Source organism: Scyliorhinus torazame, chromosome 18 (assembly GCF_047496885.1).
Source record: "Scyliorhinus torazame isolate Kashiwa2021f chromosome 18, sScyTor2.1, whole genome shotgun sequence".
Taxonomy (NCBI): domain Eukaryota; kingdom Metazoa; phylum Chordata; class Chondrichthyes; order Carcharhiniformes; family Scyliorhinidae; genus Scyliorhinus; species Scyliorhinus torazame.
In genome coordinates this window covers 101,856,927-101,883,115 of record NC_092724.1, presented here as the reverse complement: position 1 = coordinate 101,883,115, position 26,189 = coordinate 101,856,927, and the positions used below count along the sequence as shown (strand labels likewise).

Genomic DNA, 26,189 nt, shown 5'->3' with positions numbered 1-26,189 from the left:
GATCCACACAGGTTAGAAAATAATACTCACTGGCAACAGGCTTTCTGGAGAGACGCTTTGTTTCTGACCAGACTGGGCCTTCAGCTAGTGGTTCACATTCAGGCTTATATCTTTCTGTATAGACACTTTATTCCTCATCAAACCTTGCTTTCAGCTCGTGGTTTAACTTCAAACTTCTGCAGTCTCAAGAGAATGACACCCAGAATTGCTGGACAGAGAGTCAGCTCTGACAGTGGCCTTACGCAGATAATTAGTTAGATGTTTTTGGAGAGAGTTAGTTAGACCTCTTAATCCAGGCTGCCAGGATCAAAAGTGAATCCAAACTGGAACCCCGTTACTCTGAAAACATTCAAGTGGGATAATATCCAATCACCACCTGTTATTGGGCAGATCATAACCTTTTAGGTCCATTCATTGGCCACCAGCCAAATCAATCAAATTGAGTCATCACTGACACTGGCCAGTCTGCAACTACCTGTTTAAAGTAGCATAGCCTTCTGGAACCTTCTGTTTGAATCAAAGGCACAGGCCTCTGCTTTCTTCTGCTTGAATTAAAGATATAGGCTGCCTTAAAGGCACATGTCCACAAATTATCCATCGATAAAAAATGTAACGGCAAAAATAAAAGAACGTGGAGATAAGGGGGTAACAAGCAGTAAACAGGAAGGACTTGAGTCTTCAGCTTTCTTCTCTCTACTTAAAGGCACATCCCAATTATTGATCCACAGACCGAAACAATAAAATAAAAGAAATGGGAACAAAAGAAACAGACAGGAAGGATTCTTACATGTTACAGACCTAGATGTTTTGTTGATCAGAGAATCTCACAAAACAGATGGAGGCCATTCAGTCCATTATGCCTGTGTCTGCCCTTCGAAAGATGATCCAGTTAGTCCCACTCTAATGCATTTTCTCACTTGCCCTGCAAATTTTGCTTTTCAATTATACATCACATTTTCTTCTGAAAATTACCATTGAATCTGCTTCGAACACCCCGTTAGCCAGTGCATTCCACATCATAACAGCACACTGTGTTAAAAATATCTGCGTTCTCCCCTCTGGCTCTTTTGCCAATCATCTTAAACTTGTGTCTTCTGGGTTGCCGAGAGAAGAAGATTTTATCACAACACTTTTTCAAAAAAGACACAAGGCGCTGGATTCTACGTCCCGCCGTGCCAGATTTCTGGTTCAGCATGCCGGTGGGATGCTCCATTTCGCTGGCTGGTCAATGGGGTTTTCCATTGTGGGGCAGCCCCACGCCATCGGGAAACCCCCGGGCTGCCAGCAAAATTCCAATGGCGGAGAATCCACCCCAAGATATCTGCTGATTTTCTAATCTCTATTTTACATTATTGACAAGAGAAATATTACTCAAATGGACCAGAGAAACAATCTTCTTCCCTTCACTATTATATTACATTATTATATCTCATTATCCAGACACCAAAGCAATTAAAAAAAATTACCTAACTTAAAACATCTTCACTATCCATGTAATGGGAGGCAATTAAAATTTAAGTTACGATATTACCTCCGCTCCCACTAGATTAATGGAACCGTCTCAAAGTGTCTCAAACTCACAGTCCATCAGGAATTTTAGCATTTCTCGATTTTTAGGAATGTCTCAGGATCTCCATACTAATCCTTACTTTTATCCAAGGATCCTCAATGGCACCCATAACGCCCGTCCTCCTCCCACAATTTCCTCCTCTTCTATTCTGAAGGTGTAGATCCTTGATGGGAGTAGAAGCTTGGTTGGGTTGGTTCCACAAGCGTCCTGGCCCCATGACCCTGTAGCCAGTCTTTACAGCCAGACAGGGAATGCCTGGAGGCTACCTGATCAAGGATCACAACTGAATCACCGATATCCACCTCTCGACAGAGATAACATCAGGAGTGTTATGGGCGAGGCATTTTCAGAACCCCAAAATGTATCATGGAGTTCAACCAACCTCTCCCTTTAATGGATTTGTTGCTTTTCCTAGCACATGGCTTTTTCCTTAGGTGTGGGATTACAATTATGGACACGTGGATTTTTAAACACAAAACACTGTTTATTCCAAGAACTCAACTTAACATCTTAAATCAACATTGGATCTCTTAACACCCCTTACTTCAAAGATAACTCAGAAAATATTGCAACAGTAAATAATTCCTTAAAATGTTCCTTCAAACTTCCAAGAGACTTAATACCTTTAAACAAAATCACATCAGGTTAAAGGCTTCACTATTATAAGTTTAAATCACCCAAATGATCCAGAGATAGTCTTTCATGGCAGAGATCCAGCTCCCTGCAAAACACAGACACACACACAGCTCTTTTCCTCCAAACTGCAAAACTAAACTGCAAAATGGCTGACCTGAGCTCAGCCCCACCCACTCTCTGACATCACTGTTTTCTTAAAGGTACATTGCTTAAACATCCAGGAGCAAGAGGTTGGGTTGAACTTTTTCCCTTTTTCCCAGCCCCAGGGCACAGAGGGTGATACAATGGGGCGGGATTTTCCAGCTCTTCCCAGCAGTGGGACCTTCCAGTCCGGCCCAAGGTGATCCCTGGCGGCAGGACAGGCGAGCCACGCAAAACGTTGTGACTTCAGCGGGGTGGGAAGATTCCGCTGGCGGCCAATGGTGAGCCATCTCCATCGCCAGAAAACACACAGCTGGGGCCAGAAAATCCCAGCCAGTGAATGGAATCAACCAATTCACCAACAACAAAATCGAGGAATGAAGCAGGAACCCTTCATGTTAGGATGATTTGTTACCACATGTTTGTGTGCATTTACTTCCTCAGCCACCTGGGAGTTTAGTGAAACATTACGGACAAGAATGCAAATATGTAAAGCTGCTGACCACTGATTTACCACAAGCTGAAGGAATTTTGTTTGACCTACGCTTAATGCTCTACTGGAAGAAATGTTTGCTGAATGCTCCCTATTCCCAACAAGAAGGCAGATTGGCCAGCGAGGATCAGTTATAACGCCACAAACATAGTCAGGTGTTTCATTTCATTCTACACACGACAACATTCCTTTACCTTTGACCCTAAGAAGTTATTCCACTTTCCGAGAAGAATGGCACATTTTGCTGAAAAACGTGGGTTTTCAGGAAGCATATGAGAAGATGATAATGGTGATGGAATGGATTTCAAAGAAGGGTTTGGGATTTGTTTTTTCTGGCAATGGGAAAATCAGTGCTATCGGAACCATGATATAATAAATGAGTGGAGGTCTTGTCCAGATGCAATGTATCTGTGACTTGGTAAGCGGTACAAAGATGTCTCCTCTAGAAGGTCATGAATCCATTTCAAAGATACTGTCCACAATTTTGCAAGCAAATGCAAATCTATACAAACATTTTTTTAAATTAATTTACGGGATGTGGGCACCACTGGTGAGGCCAGCATTTATTGCCCATCCCTAGTTGCCCTTCAGAAGTTGATGGTGAGTTGCCTTCTTGAACCTCTGTAGTCCTTCAGGTGTATCGGTACACCTACAATGCTTGTTAGGGAGGGAGTTCCAGGATTTTGCCCCAGCAACAGCGAAGGAACGGCGATATATTTCCAAGTCAGGGTGGTGAGTGACTTGGAGGGGAACCTCCAGGTGGGGGGGTTCCCAGGTATCTGCTGCTCTAGATGGTAGTGGCCGTGGGCTTGGAAGGAGTTGTCTAAGGAACCTTGTAAAGTTCCTGCAGTGCATCATGTAGATGGTACACACGGCTGCCACTGTTCGTCGGTGGCGGAGGGTTTGAATGTTTGTGGAAGGAGGAGCAATCAAGTGGGCTGCTTTGTCCTGGATGGTGTTGAGCTTCTTGTGTTGTTGGAGCTACACTCATCCAGACGAGTGGAGAGTATTCCATTACACTCCTGACTTGTGCCTTGTAGATGGTGGACAAGCTTTTGGGGGAGGGGGGGGGGGGGTTCAGGGGGTGAATTACTCGCCGTAGGAGAGTAATTCACCTCCTGACCCTCCTAAAGCCTTTGACCTGCCCTGGTAGCCACAGCATTAATGTGGCTAGTCCAGTTCAGTTTCTGATCAATGGTAACCCCCAGGATGTTGATTGTGGGGTATTCAGCGATGGTAATGCCATTGAATGTCAAGGGGCGATGGTTAGATCCTCTCCTGTAGGAGATGGGCATAGCCTGACACTTGTGTGGTGCGAATGTAACTTGCCACTTGTCAGCCCAAGCCTGGATATTGTCCAGGTCTTGCTGCATTTGGACATGGGCTGCTTCATTATCAGAGGAGTTACGAACGGTGCTGAACATTGTGCAGTCATCTGCAAACATCCCCACTTCTGACCTTATGATGGAAGGCAGGTCATTGATGAAGCAACTGGAGATGGTTGGGCCTAGGACATATGCTGAGGAACTCGTGCAGCGATGTCCTGGAGCTGAGATGATTAGCCTCCGACCACCACAACCATTTTCCTTTGTGCCATGTATGACTCCAACCAGCGGAGAGTTTCCCCCCTGATTCTCATTGACTCCAGTTTAGCTGGGGCTTCTTGATGCCACACTCGGTCAAATGCTGCCTTGCTGTCAAGGGCAATGACTCTCACCTCACCTCTGGTGTTCAGCTCTTTTGTCCATGTTTGAACCAAGGCTGTAATGAGGTCAGGAGCTGAGTGACCTTGGCAGAACCAAAACTGAGCGTCCGTGAGCAGGTTATTACCGAGTAAATGCCGCTGGATAGCAATGTTGATGATTCCTTCCATCACTTTGCTGATGACGGAGAGTAGACGGATAGGGCGGTATTTGGCTGGGTTGAATTTGTCCTCTTTCTTGTATACAGGACACACCTGGGCAATTTTCCACATTGCCGGGTAGATGCCAGTGTTGTAGCTGTAATGGAACACCTAGTCTAGGGGTGTGGCAAGTTATGGAGCACAGGTCTTTAGTACTATTGCCGGAATATTATCAGGACCCATTGCCTTTGCAGTATCCAGCGCCTTCAGTCGTTTCTTGATATTACTTGGAGCGAATCATATTGGCTGAAGACTGACACCTGTGATGCTGGGGATCTCTGGAGGAAGCCGAGAAGGATCATCCACTCAGCACTTCTGGCTGAAGATCGTTGCAAATGCCTCAGCCTTGTCTTTTGCACATATGTGCTGGGTCCTCCATCAATGAGGATGGGGATATTTGTGGTGCCGCCTCCTCCAGTGAGTTGTTTAATAGTCCACCACCATTCACAGCTGGATCTGGCAGGACTGCAAAGCTTAGATCTGATGCACTGGTTGTGGAATCACTTAGGTTTGTCTATTACTTGCTGCTTATGCTGTTTGGCATGCAGGTAGTCCTGTGTTGTAGCTTCACCAGGTTGACACCTCATTTTTCGGTATGCCTGATGTTGCTCCTGGCATGCTCTCCTGCACCCTTCATTGAACCAGGGTTGATCCTCTGGCTTGGTGATAATGGTAGAGTGGGGGATATGCCAGGCCGTGAGGCTGCAGATTGTGGTTGAATACAATTCTGCTGCTGCTGATGGCCCACACGCCTCATGGATGCCCAATTGAGTTGCTGGATCTGTTCAAAGTCTATCCTATTTTGCACGGTGGTAGTGCCACACAACACGATGGAGGGTATCTTCAACATGAAGACGGGACTTTGTCTCCACATGGACTGTGCGGTGGTCACTTCTACCCATACTGTCATAGACAGATGCATCTACAGCAAGCAGATTGGTGCGGATGAGATCAGGTATGTTTTTCCCTCTTGTTGGTTCCCTCTCCACCCACTGCAGTCCCAGTCTAGCAGATATGTCCTTTTAGGACCATGCCAACTTGGTCTGTGGTGCTACTGCCAAGCCTCTCTTGATGATGGACATTGAAGTCCCCCGCCCAGAGCATATTCTGCGTCCTTAACACCCTCAGTGCTTCCTCCAAGTGGTGTTCAACACGGAGGGGTACTGATTCATCAGCTGATGGTGGCTGGTACGTGGTAATCAGCAGGAGGTTTCCTTGCCCATGTTTAACCTGAAGCCATGAGACTTCATGGGGTCCAGAGTCGATGTTGAGGAGTCCCAGGGCAACTCCCTCTCAACTGCATCCCATTTTGCCGCCACCTCTGCTGGGTCTGTCCTGCCGGTGAGGCAGGACATACCCAGGAATGGAGATACTGCTGTCTGGGATATTGTCTGTAAGGTATGGTTCTGTGGGTATGACTGCGTCAGGCTGTTGCTTAACACGTCTGTGAGACAGCTCTCCCATCTTTGGCACAAGCCCCCAGCTGTTAGTCAGGAGGACTTTGCAGGGTTGAAAGGGTTGAGTTTGCCGATATCATTTCCTGTGCCTGGTTCGATGCTGGGTAGTCCGGCCGGTTTAATTTCTTTTTTATGTTTTTGTAGCAGTTGAGTACAACTGAGTGGCTTGCTCGGCTATTTCAGAGGCATTTAAGAGTCAACTACATTGCAGATTTAAGCTGTCTCTGTCTAGTAATCCTGCCCTCACAGGAATTGGGAAAGGCCCCTATAAGTGCCTGTATCTGAATACTCCAATGTGAATAAAAGTCAGCATTAAATAATATTGTGAGCAGCCAGTGAAAAGTAGCTCTGAATTATTACCTGGGATGCAGTTACTCCACCTGCTTCCTCCAGTTTATCAGTCAGATCCTCCAGTTCCCTGGTAAGATCAGCTCGCTGCTTCTCAACCTGTGAACATGGGAAGTGCACTTCATAAGAACACAAGAAATAGGATCAGGAGTACACCATGTCGTCCAGCGAGCCTGCGCTGCCTTACAATCCGATCAGGGCTTATCGTAGGCTTCAAGTCCACTTTTCTCCCCATTCCCCAAATCCCTTGATTCCCCGAGAAACCAAAAGTGTCTATCCCAGTCTTAAAAGTATTCAATGATGGAGCATCCACAACCCTCAGGGGTAGAGAATACCAAAGATCCGCAACCTTTTAGGTGAAGTCATTTCATCTCAGTTCTAAGTCTCTGATCCTGAAAGTGTGCCCGTGGTTTTGATTCGCCAACCAGAGGAAACAATCTCTCAGTGTCTACCCTGGCAAGGCCCTTCCGAATCCTGTACGTTTCCATGTGATCACCTCTCATTCTCCTAAACTCCAGAGTGTAACTCAACCTCTCATCACAGGACAACGCCCTCATCCCATGGACCCATTCAGTTAAATTTCACTCTCCTGCCTCCAATATCCTTCCTTAAATATGGAAAATCGAGCATGGTGGAAATTTTAGCTTTATGCCACATTTGATTCTTTTAGATTTCATAGGTCAGGGATTTTCTGTGCATTTGTGATGAGATGCCTCTTTGTTTCCAAGTTGAAAAACCCAGGTTAAGGAAGAAGGGTTTGGAAGTCAGGGATGAAAGGACTTGATGCAGGCAGATCTGAAATGAGTGATCACTTGGTGAAAAGCTTAGATTTATTCTGCCTGTCAGTTGAAGGAGAGTGGACTAAGGGAGGGAGGAGGTGCATGTGTTTGAGGCCCAGACAGAAGGCGATGAGTTTTCATTTCTATAAAGTGAGGATTACGTTGTTACAGCAAAGCTGTTGAAAATTCATATGTGGTCAGGAACTCACTGGCCTGTGGCCTGTTATGCACCATTACACTCCTAATCAGAGAACAAATTTTCTTAAACCCCAGCTACTTTATTTCACTGGTATAAAATGTTTCCTGTGATAGCATTTTACGCAGTAACTGAATAAAATAAGACACCGTTAAAATGACTGATTTAAGCAGGTGAACTGAGCAGTGTGGCATTTTGTTTTGCATTGCGAGGGCATAGGGCCTATTGTTAAGGCCTGTTTGCGTTGCTGGTACACTGGAGGGAACATATCCTCCACTTCCTTGTAGAGAGGAAAGATAGGGTGACAGAGGGCAAGACAAGGTAAATCTCACAGTGACAACAAGTACAATGGATACAATGTCACTGACTTCTTCCAATGATACTGTACTTTGGGCTGATTTTCCCACCCCAACGCAAGGCCAAAGAGCGTCAGGCTGGTTTTAAAAATGCTGGGCAGGACCACCTCTGGGATTCCCATCCCCTATGTCCCGATGCTGGCTATTTCCAGAGGGGTGGGATAAAGGGGCCGCACATTGCCAGCAGTATTGTGGAAGTGGGAATTTCAGACCTTCCTGCAATATTGATGGAGTCGGGCATGTTTTGGAAGGAAAAATTCACACCAGCACAGAGGTGCTATAAACCATGGTATGGAAGTCAGGCAGCGTATGAAAGGTAAGTACAAAGGTGCTCCAAACTTCACATGTCACGATGAAATGCTTTAGCATAAGTTATATATGTTTTTAATTTGGTCCATCGGACTTTGTTTTGAAATGCTAAGTGACCATTGAATAACATGGTTGTCAGGTCATCATTCGCTGATCTGATGGTAACGTCACCTTCACTGACCCGCCTGCTCCAGATGACCTTTCACCCCTTTATTTATCAAGAATTTATCTAGCTTTGTCTTAAAAATATTCAAAGACCTCTTTTTCAGCTGCCTTGTGAGGAAGGGAGTTCTAAAAGATCTGACCTTGGAATTATTCTGATATTGGTGTAGTTGTGCACTGAATGCCACTTTACAGTAACTCAGTATGAGGATCTTGCTGAAACCTAATGGATTTCCCACAAACTGATCATACAGGCTCACAACAAGGCCCACACTGAAAAAAAAAGACATGCTGTCAAAGCTTTTTGTCTTGCACTCATCAGGATAGCATTCAAAAGTATGCCAATTGTAGAAGGAACAGCTCAATATTCATGCAATATGAACTGCTGGTTCTCGGAGTGAATTGTCAAAGTCATTTGGCAGAATGCCTCATCACCAGAACTTTCAGACAAGCACAAGACAAGGTTTGGATGATAGTGAGAAAAGCCCTCCAAATCAGTCTTTCCATCATGCCCAAAGTTTCACCCCCTCCCCAAGTTGACCACGAGGCAGCTACCATGGATAAGAGACCATTGCCCAGTCCTTCAGCAATATGTCTTTGCAAAGCCGATCTGGAAAACGTTGCAGTGTTTTTTGGCAAAGTTCATCCCAAGTGGTTCCAGTACGTGGGACTCACTGTTTTTACGCACTGTTCCCTGAGACGCATGCACCACCTGCTGCTGGAGGACCATCAACTGAGTGAAATCACCTGCCCAAAAACCTGCTGATCTCCCAGTGCAAAGAGCTGTTGACATCTGAGTATTGCAGACTGGTACATTCCAAGGTACAGGACTATGTGATGAGGGACGCACTAAGTTTGAAGCATCTGCCACAAAGGTGCATTGGGAAAAAGGCCACTGTCTGAGGTCCATCAACCATTGTACACAGAGAAATTGAAAACAATAAGAAAGCCCCGAGCTACATATGTTTGATGTGAAAGGCATATTGCAAATATAATCTCGAATTGAAAACGTAGTGTTGCAACTCAAAGAGTGCCACGTGGTATTTTAAAAGCAACTAATATGTTTTGCCCTTTATTTAATGTTAACTTTAAACTGTTTAGAAACGGACTTTTATAACATTAATGTATGACGTATATTGTTAGTACCTGGAGCATCAACTCAAGTGTGTGTGGTGGTCTGTGTGTGTGTGTGGGGGAAGGGGGTGGGGGAGGGGGGGGGGATTGTGGGTGTGTGTACACACCACACTGGTTACATGGGCCTTTAGTCATCAAGGGTGTTTACCTGAAACTGTCATAAGACCAGCTGCTTATACAAATAGAGGACCTAATGTCTCTTTTTGGCCTCTGTCAAATTGGCTGCTGAATTACGACAGCACACACTGCAGTTTTCTCTGGCACACAGAAGGTAAACCAACCTTTCTTAAAGGGACCACTAGAAAATGCCACCCAAAAGGTAGGAGTTTAGACTCCACATTAAAAGGAACGTGACCATGGCTTCCTCTCCCAAACCGGCCTGCTATGTTCCAGACTCCCGATATCTCTGTTCCCAACCCACAACCTCCCTATCTACTGGCATCTGATTTCAATCGCTCCTAAACCATAACCCCCGATTTCATGGCTGCCAACATTTCTGGTTCCTGATCCATGACCTCAATTTGGCAGCACTCATCCCCAGCCCCTCCCCCCAACTCTTAGAACTCCGATCTCCCAGCCTTGACCACCCTCAGATCTCATGGCCTCTTCCATCCTGACCCCCAACATACCAGTCCCTGACCTCCCTCATTCCTAATGCACAAGCCTCAATCACCAGACTCCCAATTTCCCAGTGACAATGAGGAACATTACCATCTCAAATGCACTATTAGAAAATGGAGGAAAATGTGTCTTTGTAATCATCAGATGTACGTAGGGAGGTAGGAGGGAAGGAAAGAATCTCAAGATTCCCCACCACCAATGAGCACTTAGAAACTTACCTCCCAAGTCATGATCAGACATTAGCTAACACGTTATGCTACAATTATCTGATGAATGATGGGTTGTTGCTGCTGAATAATTGCAGAAACAGAACACTTCCTGATGTTCCCTTAGGCTAACTCACTAAACATATTTCTTTGACAAAGGACTCATAAATCTTAAGGGATTTAAGTAGATTGTTGAAACATTTTCAGCAAGAAAAAATACAACCAGAACAAATCCTGAGGCACCACTTTCCTTGTGCTGCATTTTTATGCATTCCTCAGATTGTAATTTCCCTTTAGTGAACATCATGTTCCTGTCAAAAATAGGGTTTCTTTAATTGGTTGTGATCAGATTCCCAGATTGCTCAGTGAATTAAAGTACTACATAGTGAGATGCCTTGCTGACCAGTGAGGTCTCAGGAGCAATCATCTGCCTGGGAAAAGCTGGTTGCTGTTCTTCCAGAATGGCATTTGGGGTGGCACTGCTGGGCAACAAGAGATAACATTTCAACTTGTGTTTTGGTCCTGACCATTGACCAGTCACCCACACTGGAAAGTGCAGGATCTACTTTGATGCCATCCAAGAGTTGGACACTCTGCCAACACTCATTGTTCGGGTGGTGCACCACAGGGCACCCTGCAGTGGATGAACTCAAACTCTGAAGAGGGAGGGATTAAATTAACACTACATCGCCACCACAAGGAATAATGACTGCATAAAAGCAACATGTACAACTAAACAGTGACTAGTGGAGAAAGAAACACCATTTTCCTTTCTTTGGGACATCCCAAGGCTGTGAAAGACATTATATAATTGCAAACGGTTTCTTTTTATGTGAGCTTTTAGGATAACTTTTAACTGCCCAATGCTTATTATGGGGTACAGTATAAATTCCTCAAATTACAGGTTAGTCAATTGATGCAACTGGGAAAAATCAAATCAGAGGCATTATAAAGAATCTTTTATCTTTTTCACTTTTAAATATTTGGAAGACTGAAGCCACTGTCTTCCGTCTCCACCACAAACGCCAATGCCCTCTCTGACAACAGTCTCAAATTACGCCAGTGTGTTTGCAACCATGGTGTCACATTTGATGTGTTGGGTAGGCTGGGTCGAGGTGAACTGCATTTGATGCAGTGTAGCGAGAGACAGACCTCCAACACTGGATAAAATGCAACACCATTATATTCAACATCCAAACTATGATACATGTTCAACTGTGGGTTGACACTATGCTGACTTGACTGGAGACCTGACACTAGCCTGACCAGACTAACCTAGCTACCACATGGTGTAGACACTGGCTAGCTCATGAGCTCTGACTGTCTCAGAGGCTGGGTCCTGAGAGAGAGCGGGAAAACTGGTGCCCTCTGGCTTTATCGTGGTCGTGTCCTGTCTGGTGTTTGGCTGCTCTGTTCTGTGTGCTTACTGGTCATCCTGCGTGTCAATCACTGCCTGTCTGCTCTCCATTGTATACATAGATGTATATTATGACAACATTTAATCCCCAAATGAGCTTCCGACCTAATTTTCACGTCATGAATAAGGCCATCTATTTCCACTTCCATAGCATCACTTGGCTCAGTTCATCTGCTGCAGAAACCCTCACTCAAGACTTCAGTACCTCTAGATTGGATTATTCCAATGCACTCCTGGCTGGTCTCCTACATTCTACCATCTGTAAATTTGATGTCATCAAAAACTTTGCTGCCCATGTCTTAGCTTGCAGCAAGTCCAGTTCCCCTATCATTCCTGTCCTCGCTGATCTATGCGGACTCCTGGCTGATGAAACATCTTGCTTTTAAAATTTCCATCCTTGTTTTCAATCCCTCCATGGCCTGTCTCTGAAGTCTCCTCCAGCCCCACAATCCTCTGAGATACTATGTGCTCGAGTTCTACCTTCTTGTGCCTCCTCGATTAAAAATATATACATTTTTATTAGAGGTATTTTCAAGTATATACAGGAAAAAAGAGAAAGCAACAACTCTAATAATCAGCACACAGTAACCACATCCTAACTACCCCCACTCTTCATCCTAGCCCACTCCCACAGCCACCCATCCCCCCCACCTTTTGAATTATAGTGACAACCCCCAAAAAGAAGAATTCTAACTGCCTCATCATGACTAAAGATCGATACAGGAGGAGAATGGGGAAGCGCGGTCTGGGAGTACTCTTCAATTTAATAAATGTTGATGACTGCACCTTTCCTTCCTCTCCATTCAATAGACTTCACATACGACTGATAGATGTCTCTTAGCAATTTCTCACATGGGAGAAGACACAGCTGAGGTATTCCTGGGATCCAGGTCAGATTTTGAAAATAGCCTCAACAAACTGACCTCTCTTTGTATTCAGACTTAAGCAGCAGTGCTTGGTGCCATTTAGCTTGTTTATAAGCACATGTCACTTCTTATTGGAAGTCACAGAAGGTGAATGGTACTTCTCATGCAGTGTGACGCCTGACCCTGTCAAAAGTAGTCTCACCTTTCTTACTGCAAACAAAGTATGGCACTGTCAATCAGCTAATGGCCTGTCTGCTCAGAGTTTCAGATACTTGTTTCCCTCAGACGCAAATCATTTTGACATACACTCCCAGACGTGGCAGTAAGTGTACCAGGGAACCCTTTTAAGGCCATAAATTGGAACACTGAAAAGACAGTTACACACAAGCTATTTGTAAAATACTGCATGGTTTCAGTGATGCTAATAATAGCAAGTTCCACCTCCCCCCCCGCCCCCCCCACCACCAAGTGAATCAACACAGAAACAAGGGTAAGCCATTCAACCCTACATGCCTGACCCAACATTCAATTAGATCATAGCTGCTCTGTATCTGAACTCCAACGACCATGCAATGTGATCCTTACTGGCCTCGTCTATCAATATTAATTTTGAAATTTTTCATTGACCCCAGACCACATAAGATTTTTGGGAAAACAGTCCAGATTTCCACTCCCCTTTGTATGAAGAAGTGCTGCCTGACATCACCTCCTCTGAATGAACTATCTCGGTGCTAAAGTTTATTGCCATTGTTCAGATCCAACCCAGCAGAGTTTATAGCTTCTTCTCATTTACCCCATCAAACCTTTTCCATCATTGTAAAGACCTCAATCAAATAATCCCTTAATCTTCTTTGTTTAAGATTATTCAAATAACCCATAACCAAAGATTGGAATGGGATCTAAAGTGGAAACTTTTCCAACTTTAATTCTTCCACGGGATGTGGGCGTCGTTGGCAAGGCCCAGCATTTGTTGTCCATCCCTAATTCCCCATAGAAGATGGTAGTGAACTACCTTCTTGAACTGCTGCAGTTCATGTGGTGTAGGTACACCCACAGAGCTGTTAAGGAGGGGCATTCCAGAATTTTGACCCAGTGACAGTGATATATTTCCAAGCTAGGATGGTGAGTGGCTTGGAGGGGACCTCCAGTGGTAATGTTTCCATGTGCCTGCAGACCTGGTCCTCAGAGGTGGTAGAGTCAGTGGGTTTGGAAGGTGCTGTCAAAAGAGAATTGCGGAGTTCTTGCAGTGCATCTTGGAGATGGTATGCACTGCTGCCACTGTGTGTCAGTGGTGGAGGGAATAAATGTTTGAGGTGATGGGTGGGGGTGTCAATCAAGCAGACTGCTTTTTACTGGATGGTATGGAGTTTGTGTTGTTGGAGCTGCACTCATCCAGGCAATTTGGAAGTGTTCCATTACACTTCTGACATGTGCTTGGTAGACGACAGGCATGCTTTAGGAAGCCAGGAGATGATTTTTTTGCTTCAAAATTCCCAGATTCTGATCTGCACGAGTGGCCATGTTATTTATGTGACTGGGTCAGTTCATTTTCTGGTCAATGGTAAGCCCAGGATGTTAGTAATGGGAAATTTAGTGATGGTTATGCCATTGAAAGTGAAGGGGCGATGGTTGGATTCGCTCTTGCTGGAGATGGTCATTGCCTGGCACTTGTGTGGCATTAAAGTTATTTGTCACTTATCAGCCTAAGCCCGAATGATGTCTGGGTCTTGTCCATAGAGTCTCATTCAAAGAACTTCAATCGAGTTATAGTTATCCCTGGTGTCCCGACACATATTTATCCATCAACCAAACCACTAAAAGCAGTTTGTCTCGCCATTAGTCCATTGCTTTATTTGTGGAACATTGCTGCGTTTAATTCCTCCATTACAATTGTGACAGCACTTCACACAAGTACTTTATAGGTTGTACAGTTCTCTGGGGTAATTGTGTTATAGACAGGGGAGAGTCCTCCATTACAATAGTTTTGTTTTTTTTCTTTATAAATTTAGAGTACCCAACTAATTTTTTCCAATTAAGGGGCAATTTAGCATGGCCAATCCACCTACCCTGCACATCTTTGAGTTTGGGGGTGAAACCCATGCAAACACAGGGAGAATGTGCAAACTCCACACAGACAGTGACCCCGAGCCGGGATTGAACCTGGGACCTCGACGCCGTGAGGCAGCAGGACTAACCCACTGCGCCACCGTGCTGCCCTCCATTACAATAGTGACTGCACTTCATGCAAGTCCTTTTTAGGTTGTACAGTTCTTTGGGGAAATTGTGTTATAGACAAGGGAGAGGGGAAAGGCAAATCCTTTTATTTTTCCCGCCATCCGACCTCAAGTAGAGAAGTTTTAACTTTTGGAATATGCTGTAGTAGATTTCCCAAACACTCTACTACCCTCTTTCAAGTTAAGTCAGAATATTGTGTACACACACACACACAGATAGAAAACGGAAGATCTGTATATAAATTTGTATGAATGTCAGAGTCCAAAGAGGATTCCTTCATCTCGGAGTTAAAGTTCAGATGTGTTCAGCCAGCTGAAAGCCGGAGTTTCAGAATTCCTTTAAAGTTGGTGACGATGCAACAACATGAGGTCGGTTTCCAGACACTTCTTCCACTCTACTGACAATGGCAGAAATCTTAGTGAACCAGACTTTGAGGAGATATAGACTTGCGACAGGCTTTGTTGTTAGTCTGGATCCAGCTTTGGTGTTGACAAACTGCATGTTGAACAGCAGACGGCCTCGTGGGTCCACGAATGTAGCATTATAACTTTTCAAAGCCAGAGGAGCTTGGGTCATTTGATGTTGCTCATTGATGAGTTAGTTTCAGGCAGGTAATCAGTTTTTATGTCTTTAGTCAAACTATATCGTTCACCACAGTAGCTAGATGTTGGCTATTAGCATCTCCACAAGTATAACATGTTTTGGTGGGTATCTCTTCATTATAAGTCCAGGCTGGGGAGACAGACAAGCAGCCGTCCCCTTGTTTCTTTGACAGCAACATCACCATACAATGGTCGGTGTGAGGTTCCACAAGGATGAGCCTTGAGCTTTATCCTGTAATTACTGTTAGAAATTTGCCAAGTTACAAATCATGTGGCAGCCATGTTTTTGGTCCAGCTAAGTCCATTTTTAAATAAGCAGGAAGTAAGGTTTGATGCACACATTTCATGATCTTTTCCATGTCTGATGAACATGGCGGTTGCTATATAAATGCAAATCTTTCTTACATGAAGACAAAACGTTGTCACTGGGCTCAGCAATGCTCACCCTATCTATTGGATGATGCAATTTTGCACAAATCCCTCATTACACGCAGCTTGTGGCACTTACCTCAGGGAAGGAAAAGGAAACTGAAGTAAATGGCAAAGAGGAGTCTGAAGAGTCCATAAGAAAGACATTTATTCAGAATAACAGCAGCATTTACGCAGGACCCAGTTACATATCTCAAGGTCCTCACTGCATTCTCTCAGCTGCTACAGCAGCTGGCAGTTATACTAGTGCTGGTTAACTCACAACCCAATCAGCATGAGGGAACAATCATCCCCAGCTGAACGAGTCCCATGCAGGGTTAGAACAGATACCCTGTTGCCAGATTAAGGTAAGGCCCTGAGAATTTCCCCCCACTATTTTTTTGATTCTTTCATGGGATGTGAACATTTTGTTGCACATCTTTAATTCCCATGAAAGGTTGGGGTAATGATTTGGGCAGCACGGTAGCACAGTGGTTAGCACAGTTGCTTCACAGCTCCAGGGTCCCAGGTTCAATTCCCGGCTTGGGTCACTGTCTGTGTGAAATATGCATGTTCTCCCCGTGTCTCCGTGGGTTTCCTCCAGGTGCTCCAGTTTCCTCCCACAGTCCAAAGATGTGCTGGTTAGGTGGATTGGCCATGATAAATTGCCCATGGTGTCCAAAAGGATTAGGTGGGGTTACTGGGTTATGGGGATAGGGTGGAGGCGTGGGCTTGTGTGGGGTGCTCTTTTCAGGGGCCATGCAGACTAGATGGGCTGAGTAGCCTCCTTCTGCATGTAAGTTCTTATGATTCTATAAGCTACCGTCTTGAGCCTACCAACTTATTGTATGCAATGAATATACATTTCACATTTGTTCATCAGAGAAGGCTCTTGGCACAATATAACAAACTTGTGACTTTCATCCACTTTGCAATATTATTTGGAATGTGTTCACTTTTAAAGTTGGCTCTGACTATGGTTCAGTCAGTCGAAATACATATTGGCAGAACTGCTTGACTTCAGATTAGGCAATAAGCTAGTAATATTGCTGGGAAGAGGAGAGAGTTGGATGAAACTTTTCTTTAAAAATGGAATCCTTACAGGAAAGTAATTTATGACTTAAAGCCATCGTAAACTTTAGGCAATTCAGGGCAGGAGGAACAGAAATTCCATCTCTTCTACAAACACCTGTTAGAACTGTAACAAATGTATCATAGATGGTTTCTCTCCTGTCAAAGACAATGTTTCACACCTCAGCACCACGACAGCAGATTAATGAAGATCACTTGTACTCGTGACAAATTGAGTAACATGAAAGAGGCCTGGATTTTAGCTCCAGGACACAGCTGGCCCGAGGGCACCTTTTCAAGTTGCACACAAGGTGATAAATATTTCCTGTCCATGCCCAACCTACTTCAGTGGCCCGTTCTGTCAGAAGCATTGATCGATCGTTGTAATCATACTGTGGAATGTGCTGGAGTTGCTGCTTGCCAGAAATCAAAGGCAAAGGATCCAGATGAGATAATGAGGAATTCTATTCCAATTAACCCCACATTCTGAAGAATGGATCAACTACAATCTGCTTGAATTTCACATCTAACAACCACCTTTTGGAGAAGTGTCCTTTTTTTTTTGTTTCTGTCAAAGCAGCTATCCAACATTGTTGAGGCTAGAAGTGGAATTCAGATTCAGAACTCCGGCTTTTAAGAACATAAGAACTAGGAGCAGGAGTAGGCCATCTGGCCTCTCGAGCCTGCTCCACCATTCAATGAGATCATGGCTGATCTTTTGTGGACTCAGCTCCACTTTCCGGCCCGAATACCATAACCATAACCATAACCATTTTCCATAAACAACTGCAACAATTCAACCAGCCACAGTACAAAATAACTCCTACTGTGCTCATTCAGAAACATCCGCACAGACATACACATTACCGTACGTCCATTTGAACATAGGACCAGGAGTGGGCCATTCGGCCTTCCAGCCTACTCCACCATTCAATAAGACCATGCCTGATCTGGTTCTGGTCTCAGCTCCAGTTTTGTGTCTGCAACCCCCCCCCCCCCCCCCCCGCACTTAACCCTTGATTTGCTTACCTCACATAAATCTGTCACTCTGCCCTAAATACAGTCAGTGAGCTAACCTCCACCACTCGCTGTGGCAGAGGATGCCACACACCAGCAACCCTCTGGGAGAAAGAAAATTCTCCTCATCTCTGTTTTAAAAGGATGTCCTCTTATTTTTAAATTATTCCCCCTAGTTTTAGTTTCCTCCACATGAGAAAACATCTTCTCGATATCCACCCTCTCAAGTCACCTCAGGATTTTTAACGTTTCAATAAGATGGCCTCTCATTCTTCTAAATTCCAGTGGGTATAGGTCAACCTGTTCATCCTTTCTACTACAGGTTTGGTATGTCTCATTGGATGCAGCAAAACTGCCGCCAAAAGCCAATGGTTAGGCCTGGGGATGCAAACAAGCTGCATTTCCTTCCACAGTCCAAGGATGTGCAGGCTAGATGGATTGGCCATACTAAATTACCCTTTAGTGTTCAAAGATGTGCAGGTTAGGTGTGGCTACAGGGATAGGGCAGGGAGTGGGCCTAGGTCGGGTGTTCTTTTGCAGGTTCAGTGCCAATTTGACATGCCGAATAACCTCCTTCTGCACTACAAGGATTCTATAATTCCATTTTCAAGCCTCAGATATCTGACTACTGCAAACCACCACCCCAAACCTCCACCCAACACCTGGGAAAATCTGTGGCCAAATGATCACGCCACAAAAGTGGCTTCTGAACAACTGCACACGTGACTATTTTAAATATACAAGTTTTGGAGCACCCCGCATGTCCAAATCTCCAGCATGCACAACAGTTCCAGTGCCGCCAGTGCACTGGATCCACCCTAACACTGCAAATGGAGCAAATCTGCAAGGCAGTGGCATCGTCATATTCTGGGACTCCTTGAGATGGGAGCTGCTCCGCGACATAAAACATGCCACACGTGTTCCCAAGTCAGGTTAAATCTTGAGTCAAACAAACCTCTGCAGTTTAACAAGTGCAAAGCAATTAAATCTTGAAAGCAACAGCTGCATAACTCCTCCAAAGCCAGAAATGTATGGATGATGGAATTCAATGTATGCCTTGTGAATTCTCTACTGTAAACTTGTTTTATGACTTGTTAAATGTTGCTATCTTGCTTTCATAACAGTTAACATACTGCCAAAAGAATTGACAGTGGAGTACTTTGAGATGTTTTGATATGCTAAATGCATGTGTCAAGTTAGAATTGCCTTCAATGAGCATTCATTTATTTTCCACAGTATTTTATGAGGGAGAATAAGTGCATGAGGGAAAAAGGAGTGGAAGGATGCACTGACAGGGTTGGATGAAGTAGGGTGGAAGGAGGATTGTGTGGAGCACAAACACTTGACACATGCTATTTGGGACTTTTGATGTGCTGTAAATTCTATGCATATCAAATAAATCAAACAAAATTTTTCTTGCACCTTATATGCAAACGTATTCTGTTTTCATTCAGAATCATCAGCTTTTTAAAATTCATTCAAGGGATATGGGCTTCGCTGGCTAGGCTAGCTTTTATTGCCTTTTGCTAATTGCCCCCGAGAAGGTGGGGCGCGATTCTCCAAGCCCCCGCGCCGGGCCAGAGAATCGCTGCAACCGCGCCACGATGCCCCGACGCCGGCGCACAATTCTCCGAGGTGCGGAGAATCGGCGCCATTTGCGCCGGCGAGTATGACGCGGCGCCGACTGCGGGCCGCTGGAATCGGCAGGGCTGCCGATTCTCCGGCACGGATGGGCCGAGCAGCTGCGCGGAAAAAGCAGAGTCCCGCCAGCGCCGTTCAGCCCTGGTCGCTGCCGCCAGGAACTCTGCGCGAAGGGTCGAGGTGCGGCCTGTGGGGCAGGGAAAAGCGCTCCTTCACCAGGGGGAGGGGTGGGGGGGGAGCCTCCGATGGGGTCTGGCCCGCGATCGGGCCCACCGATCGGCGGGCCGTCCTCTCCCCCCCGGGCCTACTTTGTTGCGCGGCCGGACCCTAGACCCCCACGCCATGTTGCATAGGGGCCGGTGTGCTGAAGGAGTCCCCCGCGCATGCGCATGTTGGCACGGCCCAACTGCGCATGTGCGGGTTGGCGTGGCACCCATTTGGCGCCGGGAAAGGAGGCTGGGGTGGCGTGAACTGCTCCAGCACCATGCTGGCCCCCTGTGGGGGACAGAATCATTCGTCCCCGTGCCCGTTTTGCGTCATCCTGAAACGCGACGGCGTTCATGACGGCGCGAACACTAAGTCTCCATTTTGGAGAATCGACCCCGTGGTGTTGAGCTACCTTCTTGAGTTGCTGCAGTACCTGTGGCTTAGGTTCACTGACACTACTGTTAGAGAGCGAGTTCCAGGATTTTGACCCACCGACAGTGAAGGAACGGCTGATATATTTCCAAGTCAGGATGGTGCGTGACTTGGAAGGGGAACTTGCAGGTGGTAGTGTTCCAATGTGTCTACAGACCTTACCCTTCTAGATGGTGGCAGTGTGGGGTCGTGGGTTTGAAAGGTGCTGCCAAAGGAGCTTTGATAAGCTCCTGTAGTGCATCTTGTAGATGGTACACACTGAGGCCCTTGTTCATCAGTGGTGGAGGGAGTGAATGTTTGTGGAAGGGGTGCCAATCAAGTGGGCTGCTTTGTTCTGGATGGTGTCAAGCTTCTAAAGTGTTGTTGGAGCTATACTTATCCAAGCAAATAGAGAGTATTCCATTACACTCCTGACTTCTGCTTTTTTGATAATGGACAGGTTTTGGTGGCGTCAGAGGAGTCAGGTGGAGTGTTACTCACGCAGGAGTCCAGCCCCTGATCTGCCCTTAAACCCAAAGTATTTATATGGTGGGTTCAGTTCAGTTTCCGGTCAATGGTAACTCCCAGGATGTTGATATAATTGCAGTTTGTGGTGTTCTGCAGGAATTAAATTACAGCACTGCCTCCAAAGGCAGCTTGGGGGCAAAGTGCTTCTCCCACCCACATCAACATGGAATGATTCCTCCCAGCGTTTGTGGAAGTGATGCATCAACTGTGGCAAATCTAACTGGAGCTGGAAGCAGTGATGGAGGTCCTGAAGTCTGGCTAAGCCCTCGGGGACTGTTTTCCACATCACTCACCTGTATGGAATTTGTCCCAAAGGTGACATTTGAGCGACTTGATTGTGGGTGAGCTCAAGTGATTGCTCCAATTATCCCACTTGTGATCTAAATCTTGCCATACCATGTAAACAGGAAGAAATCCCAACAGTAGAATTATTGAGGACATTGAGTAAACGTTTCCAGTGAAAGCATTTCCAACAGCAAAAACATATCTTTAAACAGCTTATATTTTGGATTGCCAAATTCAGCTGGGCGCACTTCAACAGAGTATTTGCCAGAGGCCAGAAACTGGTCTCAGCTACTGAAATGTTGCCAAAGAGAGAACTACTATTTATACGGCATGTTTCACAACCACAGGGTGTCCCAAAGCGCTTCAAAGCCAATTATGTACTTTTGCAATGCAGTTAACTCATGCAATGTAGGAAAATAATGATCACCTTTTGCAAAACAAATTGTTGGTTTCACTTTTCCTCATGTGCACACAAGAGTGGCCCAAGAACATGAAAAATCTCCCAGTCACAGTCATTCAGGTTAGAACAACACCACAAGGTGTGCAACAACATAACAGCAAGTCATTCCATCATAGAAAGAAAAGCATTTCCAGTTATATGCCTTTCACAACCTCAGGTCGGCTCAAAGCACTTTAACAGCCAAGTAAGTGCTATTTTTGATGTGTACTCACACTTGTAATGTGAGAAAAATTGCAGCCAATTTACACAGAGCAAGGTCCCGCAAATGACAATGAGGTAGAGACCATTGGGCAGGATTCTCTGATCCTGAGGCTGAGGCTAAGTGTTGACGCCGTCGTAAATGCCGTCGCATTTCCCGACGGTGCCAACATGGCCTCAGGAGCAACAATTCTGACCCCTACAGGGAGCCAGCACGTCACTGGAGTGACCCATGCCGCTCCAATTGCCGATCCTGGCATCAGATGGGTGCCACGGGTCTGTGCATGCGCAGTGGGACTGGCACGATGGCCGCGCATGCGCGGTGTCTCCCTTCTCCGTGCAACGTGGCGGAGGGCTACAGGGGCCTGCGCGGAACAAAGGAGGCCTCCAGCCCGCCGATCGGTGGGTCCCGATCGTGGGCCAGGCCACAGCGGAGGGCCCCCTCGGGGTCGGACCCCCCCTCCCTCCCACAGGCTGCCCCCGGATCCTTCCACGCTGAGGTCCCGCCAGGTAAGACCAGGTTAGAATGGGGCCAGCGGGATTCGGGTTCTTTTGTATGGCCTCGCGGTCCATCCTGGGGGGAGGATCGTCGGGGGGGGGGGGGGGCCCGTAGAGCGGCCCCTGACCGGCGTCACGTCAGCCATGCCGGCACAAATTCTCCGGAGAATCACGTCCCGTCGTCGGGGCGCGATTCGCAGCGGTCGCGGTGATTCTCCGGCCTGGCCCCGGGGCGAGAGAATCCCGCCCATCATCTATTTTCATGACGTTGATTAAGGGAGAAATATTAGCCAGGAGAGAGAAGTGCCATCTCTTAGTCAAATAGTGCCTCAGATATTTTATGCCCATCTGCCAGGGCAGATAGATCTTTGATTTAGCCTCGACTCCAAAGGGCAGCAGCCTTGACAGTGCAGTATTCCTTCGGCAGTGCACTGGTATTAACCTGGATTAAATGTTCAAATCTTTGGAATGGGAATTGAACCCACAACCTCTCGCTCAGAGGTAAGATAGTTTAACTTAGGGCGTTCCCAGGGAGGACGGACTTCAATTACTTGGGATAGATTGAAGAGGCTTGCGTTATTCTCCTTTCAGAAAAGACAGTTGAGAGGATATTTGATACAGGCATTCAAAATCAAGAGTGGTCTCGACAGAGTAGGGTTCCATTGGCGGGAGAGTCACAAATCAGAGGACAGAGGTTTTTAAAATGTTTGGCCAAAGAATCAAAAGTGGCATGGGGTAAAAATTAATTTCCTCAGCGAGCGATTGGGACCTGGAATGCAATGCCTGAGATTGCAGTGGACGCAGGTTCTACTGTGGCTTTCAGAAGATAAGGTTAAGCATCTGAATGAAAAGATATTGCAATATTATAGAGACAAACCACCAATAGCAGAAAGAAAGATAGATCTAGGATGGAATTCTCCGATCGTTGGGATTCTCTGTTCCCGCCGGCAGCGCACCCCCGCTCGCGGGTTTCACAGCGGTGTGGGGTGGCTTCAATGGGAAATCCCATTGACAAGCGGCAGGAGTCGAGAATTCCCCTCACTAGCGAGCGGTGCGCCACCAAGAATCACTTGGCAGGGGGACCAGAGAATCCAGCCCCTAATCTCTCCTGTGGAAGCCAATTGTATTCTCTCTACTGTTACCTCCAACGATAACAGTTGGCTTAAGGCAAACTGATTGTGGGCTGGGGCCTTTCTGGTCAGTGTAACCCAATGCTGTACCAAACAGTTTGATTCTGTCAGTAGGACATTTGGCAAGGTTTTTCTATTGGGACCTAAAACCAGAAATATTTTTGGTTTCAAGTGACACCATTTGAAGCAAGAGGTTCTACTGCTATATAAATATCATTGGTGGAAGTTTGGTTTTCAGGGGAGCGAATATCCACTGTTACCCACTGTTAAATGGAAGTCAACTTACAGATCATTATCTCGGATTACTTCAAATTCAAAAGATCCTTGAAGTTCATGTTATCACCCACCTTGGCTCTCATGGCTCGTTCGGCCTCCAGCTCCTCCTCCAGCTCCTCAACACGGGCCTGCAAAATTAATAGAGCAAAATAAATCAAGGGTACAAACAATGTGGAGATGCAGAGGAAGAGAGTGAGGAAGAGCAAGAGTTATCCCCCCCTATTTTTTGACACATATTTTGTCTTACTCTTTATCTGCTTCAAAGACTAGAAATAAGAATAAGATTTTAACTATCACGTTTTAGTCATGGTTGTGCTTCTTGGATTGAGAAACCATCTAAAACCACATAAATTAAGTTAATCAGAATCAATCTCCCATCTTCTTATTTGACTTTAGAGAAGATGACATTACATTCATTGGTAACTGTATAGTGTTGTCACATGGTCCTTCCAGTACTCGCGCACCCTTGGGTTATTATGAAGGCCATGTAGACACTGCAGACAGTCTGTTAATACCTTTTGAGGGGAGCAGGGATTATGTTTGAATATCAAGTCTGCACTGGCTCACTGAAAGAGCATTCTACCTGTTGCTTGCGTTGTCCCCATAACTTGCACATTCTTTCTTTTAAGATAGCAATCCAATTCCCTTTTGATTAACTCAATTGAACCTGCCGCCGCCACCCTCTCAGGAAATTTGTTCCAGACTCCCAACCACCTTCTGACTGAAAATATTTTTCCGCAGATCACTTCTACTCCTTTTTCCCATTATTTTTAATCTGTACCTTCCAGCTCTTGATGCTCTTGAGTGGTGACAGTTTCTCCCTATTTACCCTGTGTATACCCCTCAGGATATTGAATACCTCTATCAAGTCTCCCCTCAGTCTTTTCTCTCAACAGTGGCTAAGGTCATTCCGTTTTTAAAGTCTTAAGACGGTTCCAGGAGTGATAGGGCTTGGTTATTTTATAAACAAACTTTATTAAAACACAAGAAAACAATATTTAAACTTCAACCCTAACAACAATAGATTGCATGCAGTTTCTTAACCTTAACACACTAGTTCCCATTACTTTAACAGAACATGCAGCTCTCATGCCACTTACACGGGCAGACAAAGGCAATACTTGCATTTACGAAGCAGTTTTTCTTCTGTTAGAGACATTTGTTCAGAATCCTTTTCCAAAGCCTATTTTGGTGGCAACTTCCATGACCTTTCTCAGTTGATTTCCAAAGCCTTCTCCTCTGTAACTTTCCTAATCTCTCTCAGTTGATGTCCAAAGCCTTCTCTTCTATCTGTTCAAAACAGGACTTTTCTTCCTTCTCTCTCTAAGATCCATCCAGGCCCTCAAACAAAGATTCTCTGGGGTTTCCAGATTGAACATAGCATCGTTATCTCAGCTGTCCGATTGCCCACTCCCATTTTTCTGAAAGAATAGAGTCATGCTATTGATATGCAACTAACCTCCAATTAATGGAAAAAGAGGTAAATAGACTCTGTAATGGGCTAATAGCTGGTCACACAGGAGTGTCTCAAAGGACACTGAATCTGGGGCATCCTGTGTATTTCTACCAATGAGTTCAAGTCTGACTGGGACAATGTAACTCGGCCATGTGTTGGTGTATAACTTTGACTCGATGCGAGCAGCATTTTCCCCGAGTTGGTTTACCCCTAAATTGCCTATCTCTTCGATATCATTTCTATTTTTTAAAAATTTAGAGTACCCAATTATTTTTTTCCAATTAAGGGGGAATTTAGCGCGGCCAATCCACCTTACCTGTACATCTTTGGGTTGTGGGGGTGAGACCCACGCGGACACAGAGAAAATGGACAAACTCCACACAGACAGTGCCTCGGGGCCGGATCGAACCAGGGTCCTTAGCGCCATAGGCAGCAGTGCTAACCAGTGCACCATCGTGCCACCCTTCAATATCATTTCTGGACCGATTTCCTAATATCGCCCTCGCGTAACTCATAGTAACATAGAAAATAGGAGCAGGAACAGGCCATTTGGCCCTTTGAGCCTGCTACGCCATCCACCATTATGATCATGGCTGAGAGGGCAGTACGGTGGGGCAGTGGGTTAGCCCTGCAGCCTCACGGCACTGAGGTCCCAGGTTCGATCCCGGCTCTGGGTCACTGTCCGCGTGGAGTCTGCACATTCTCCCCGTGTTTGCGTGGGTTTCGCCCCCACAACCCAAAGGATGTGCAGGCTAGGTGGATTGGCCATGCTAAATTGCCCCTTAATTGGAAAAAATGAATTGGGTACTCTAAATTTAAAAAAGGAAAAAAAAATGCTCATGGCTGATCATCGAACTCTTCCTGATTTGCTTTCCCCCCCATTTCCTTTGATCCCCTTCACCCAAGTACTATTTCTAACTGCTTCTTGAAAACATACGCTGCGGAATTCTCAGTCGGTGGATTCTCTGCTCCGCCGGCAGCGTATCCACGCCCGTGGCTTTCCCGACGGCGTGGGGTGGCCACAATGGGAAATCCCATTGGCCGGCTGCCGGAATGGAAAATCCCGCTGCTGGTGAGGGGGTGCAGCGTAGGAAAATGCGGCTGGCGGACCAGAGAATATCTCCCACAATGTTTTGGCCTCAAGTCTAATGTTCACCAACTAACGATGGGTA

General features: G+C 45.7%; 1 protein-coding gene across 11 annotated transcripts in view; it reads right to left on the bottom strand.

Annotated features, from left to right (window-relative positions):
- LOC140395389 (putative uncharacterized protein MYH16) overlaps nucleotides 1–26,189 on the bottom strand; it is a 459,619-nt gene that overhangs the window by 105,434 nt on the left and 327,996 nt on the right. For 10 of the 11 annotated variants that reach the window (XM_072483086.1, XM_072483088.1, XM_072483091.1 and 7 more), the window contains 2 exons: nucleotides 23,633–23,689; nucleotides 6,561–6,647 (listed from right to left, as the gene is read on the bottom strand). In XM_072483086.1, coding sequence (XP_072339187.1) covers nucleotides 6,561–6,647; nucleotides 23,633–23,689 — 144 coding nt within the window. The remainder of the gene's footprint in view (nucleotides 1–6,560; nucleotides 6,648–23,632; nucleotides 23,690–26,189) is intronic. The other variant, XM_072483089.1, reaches the window with a different exon arrangement.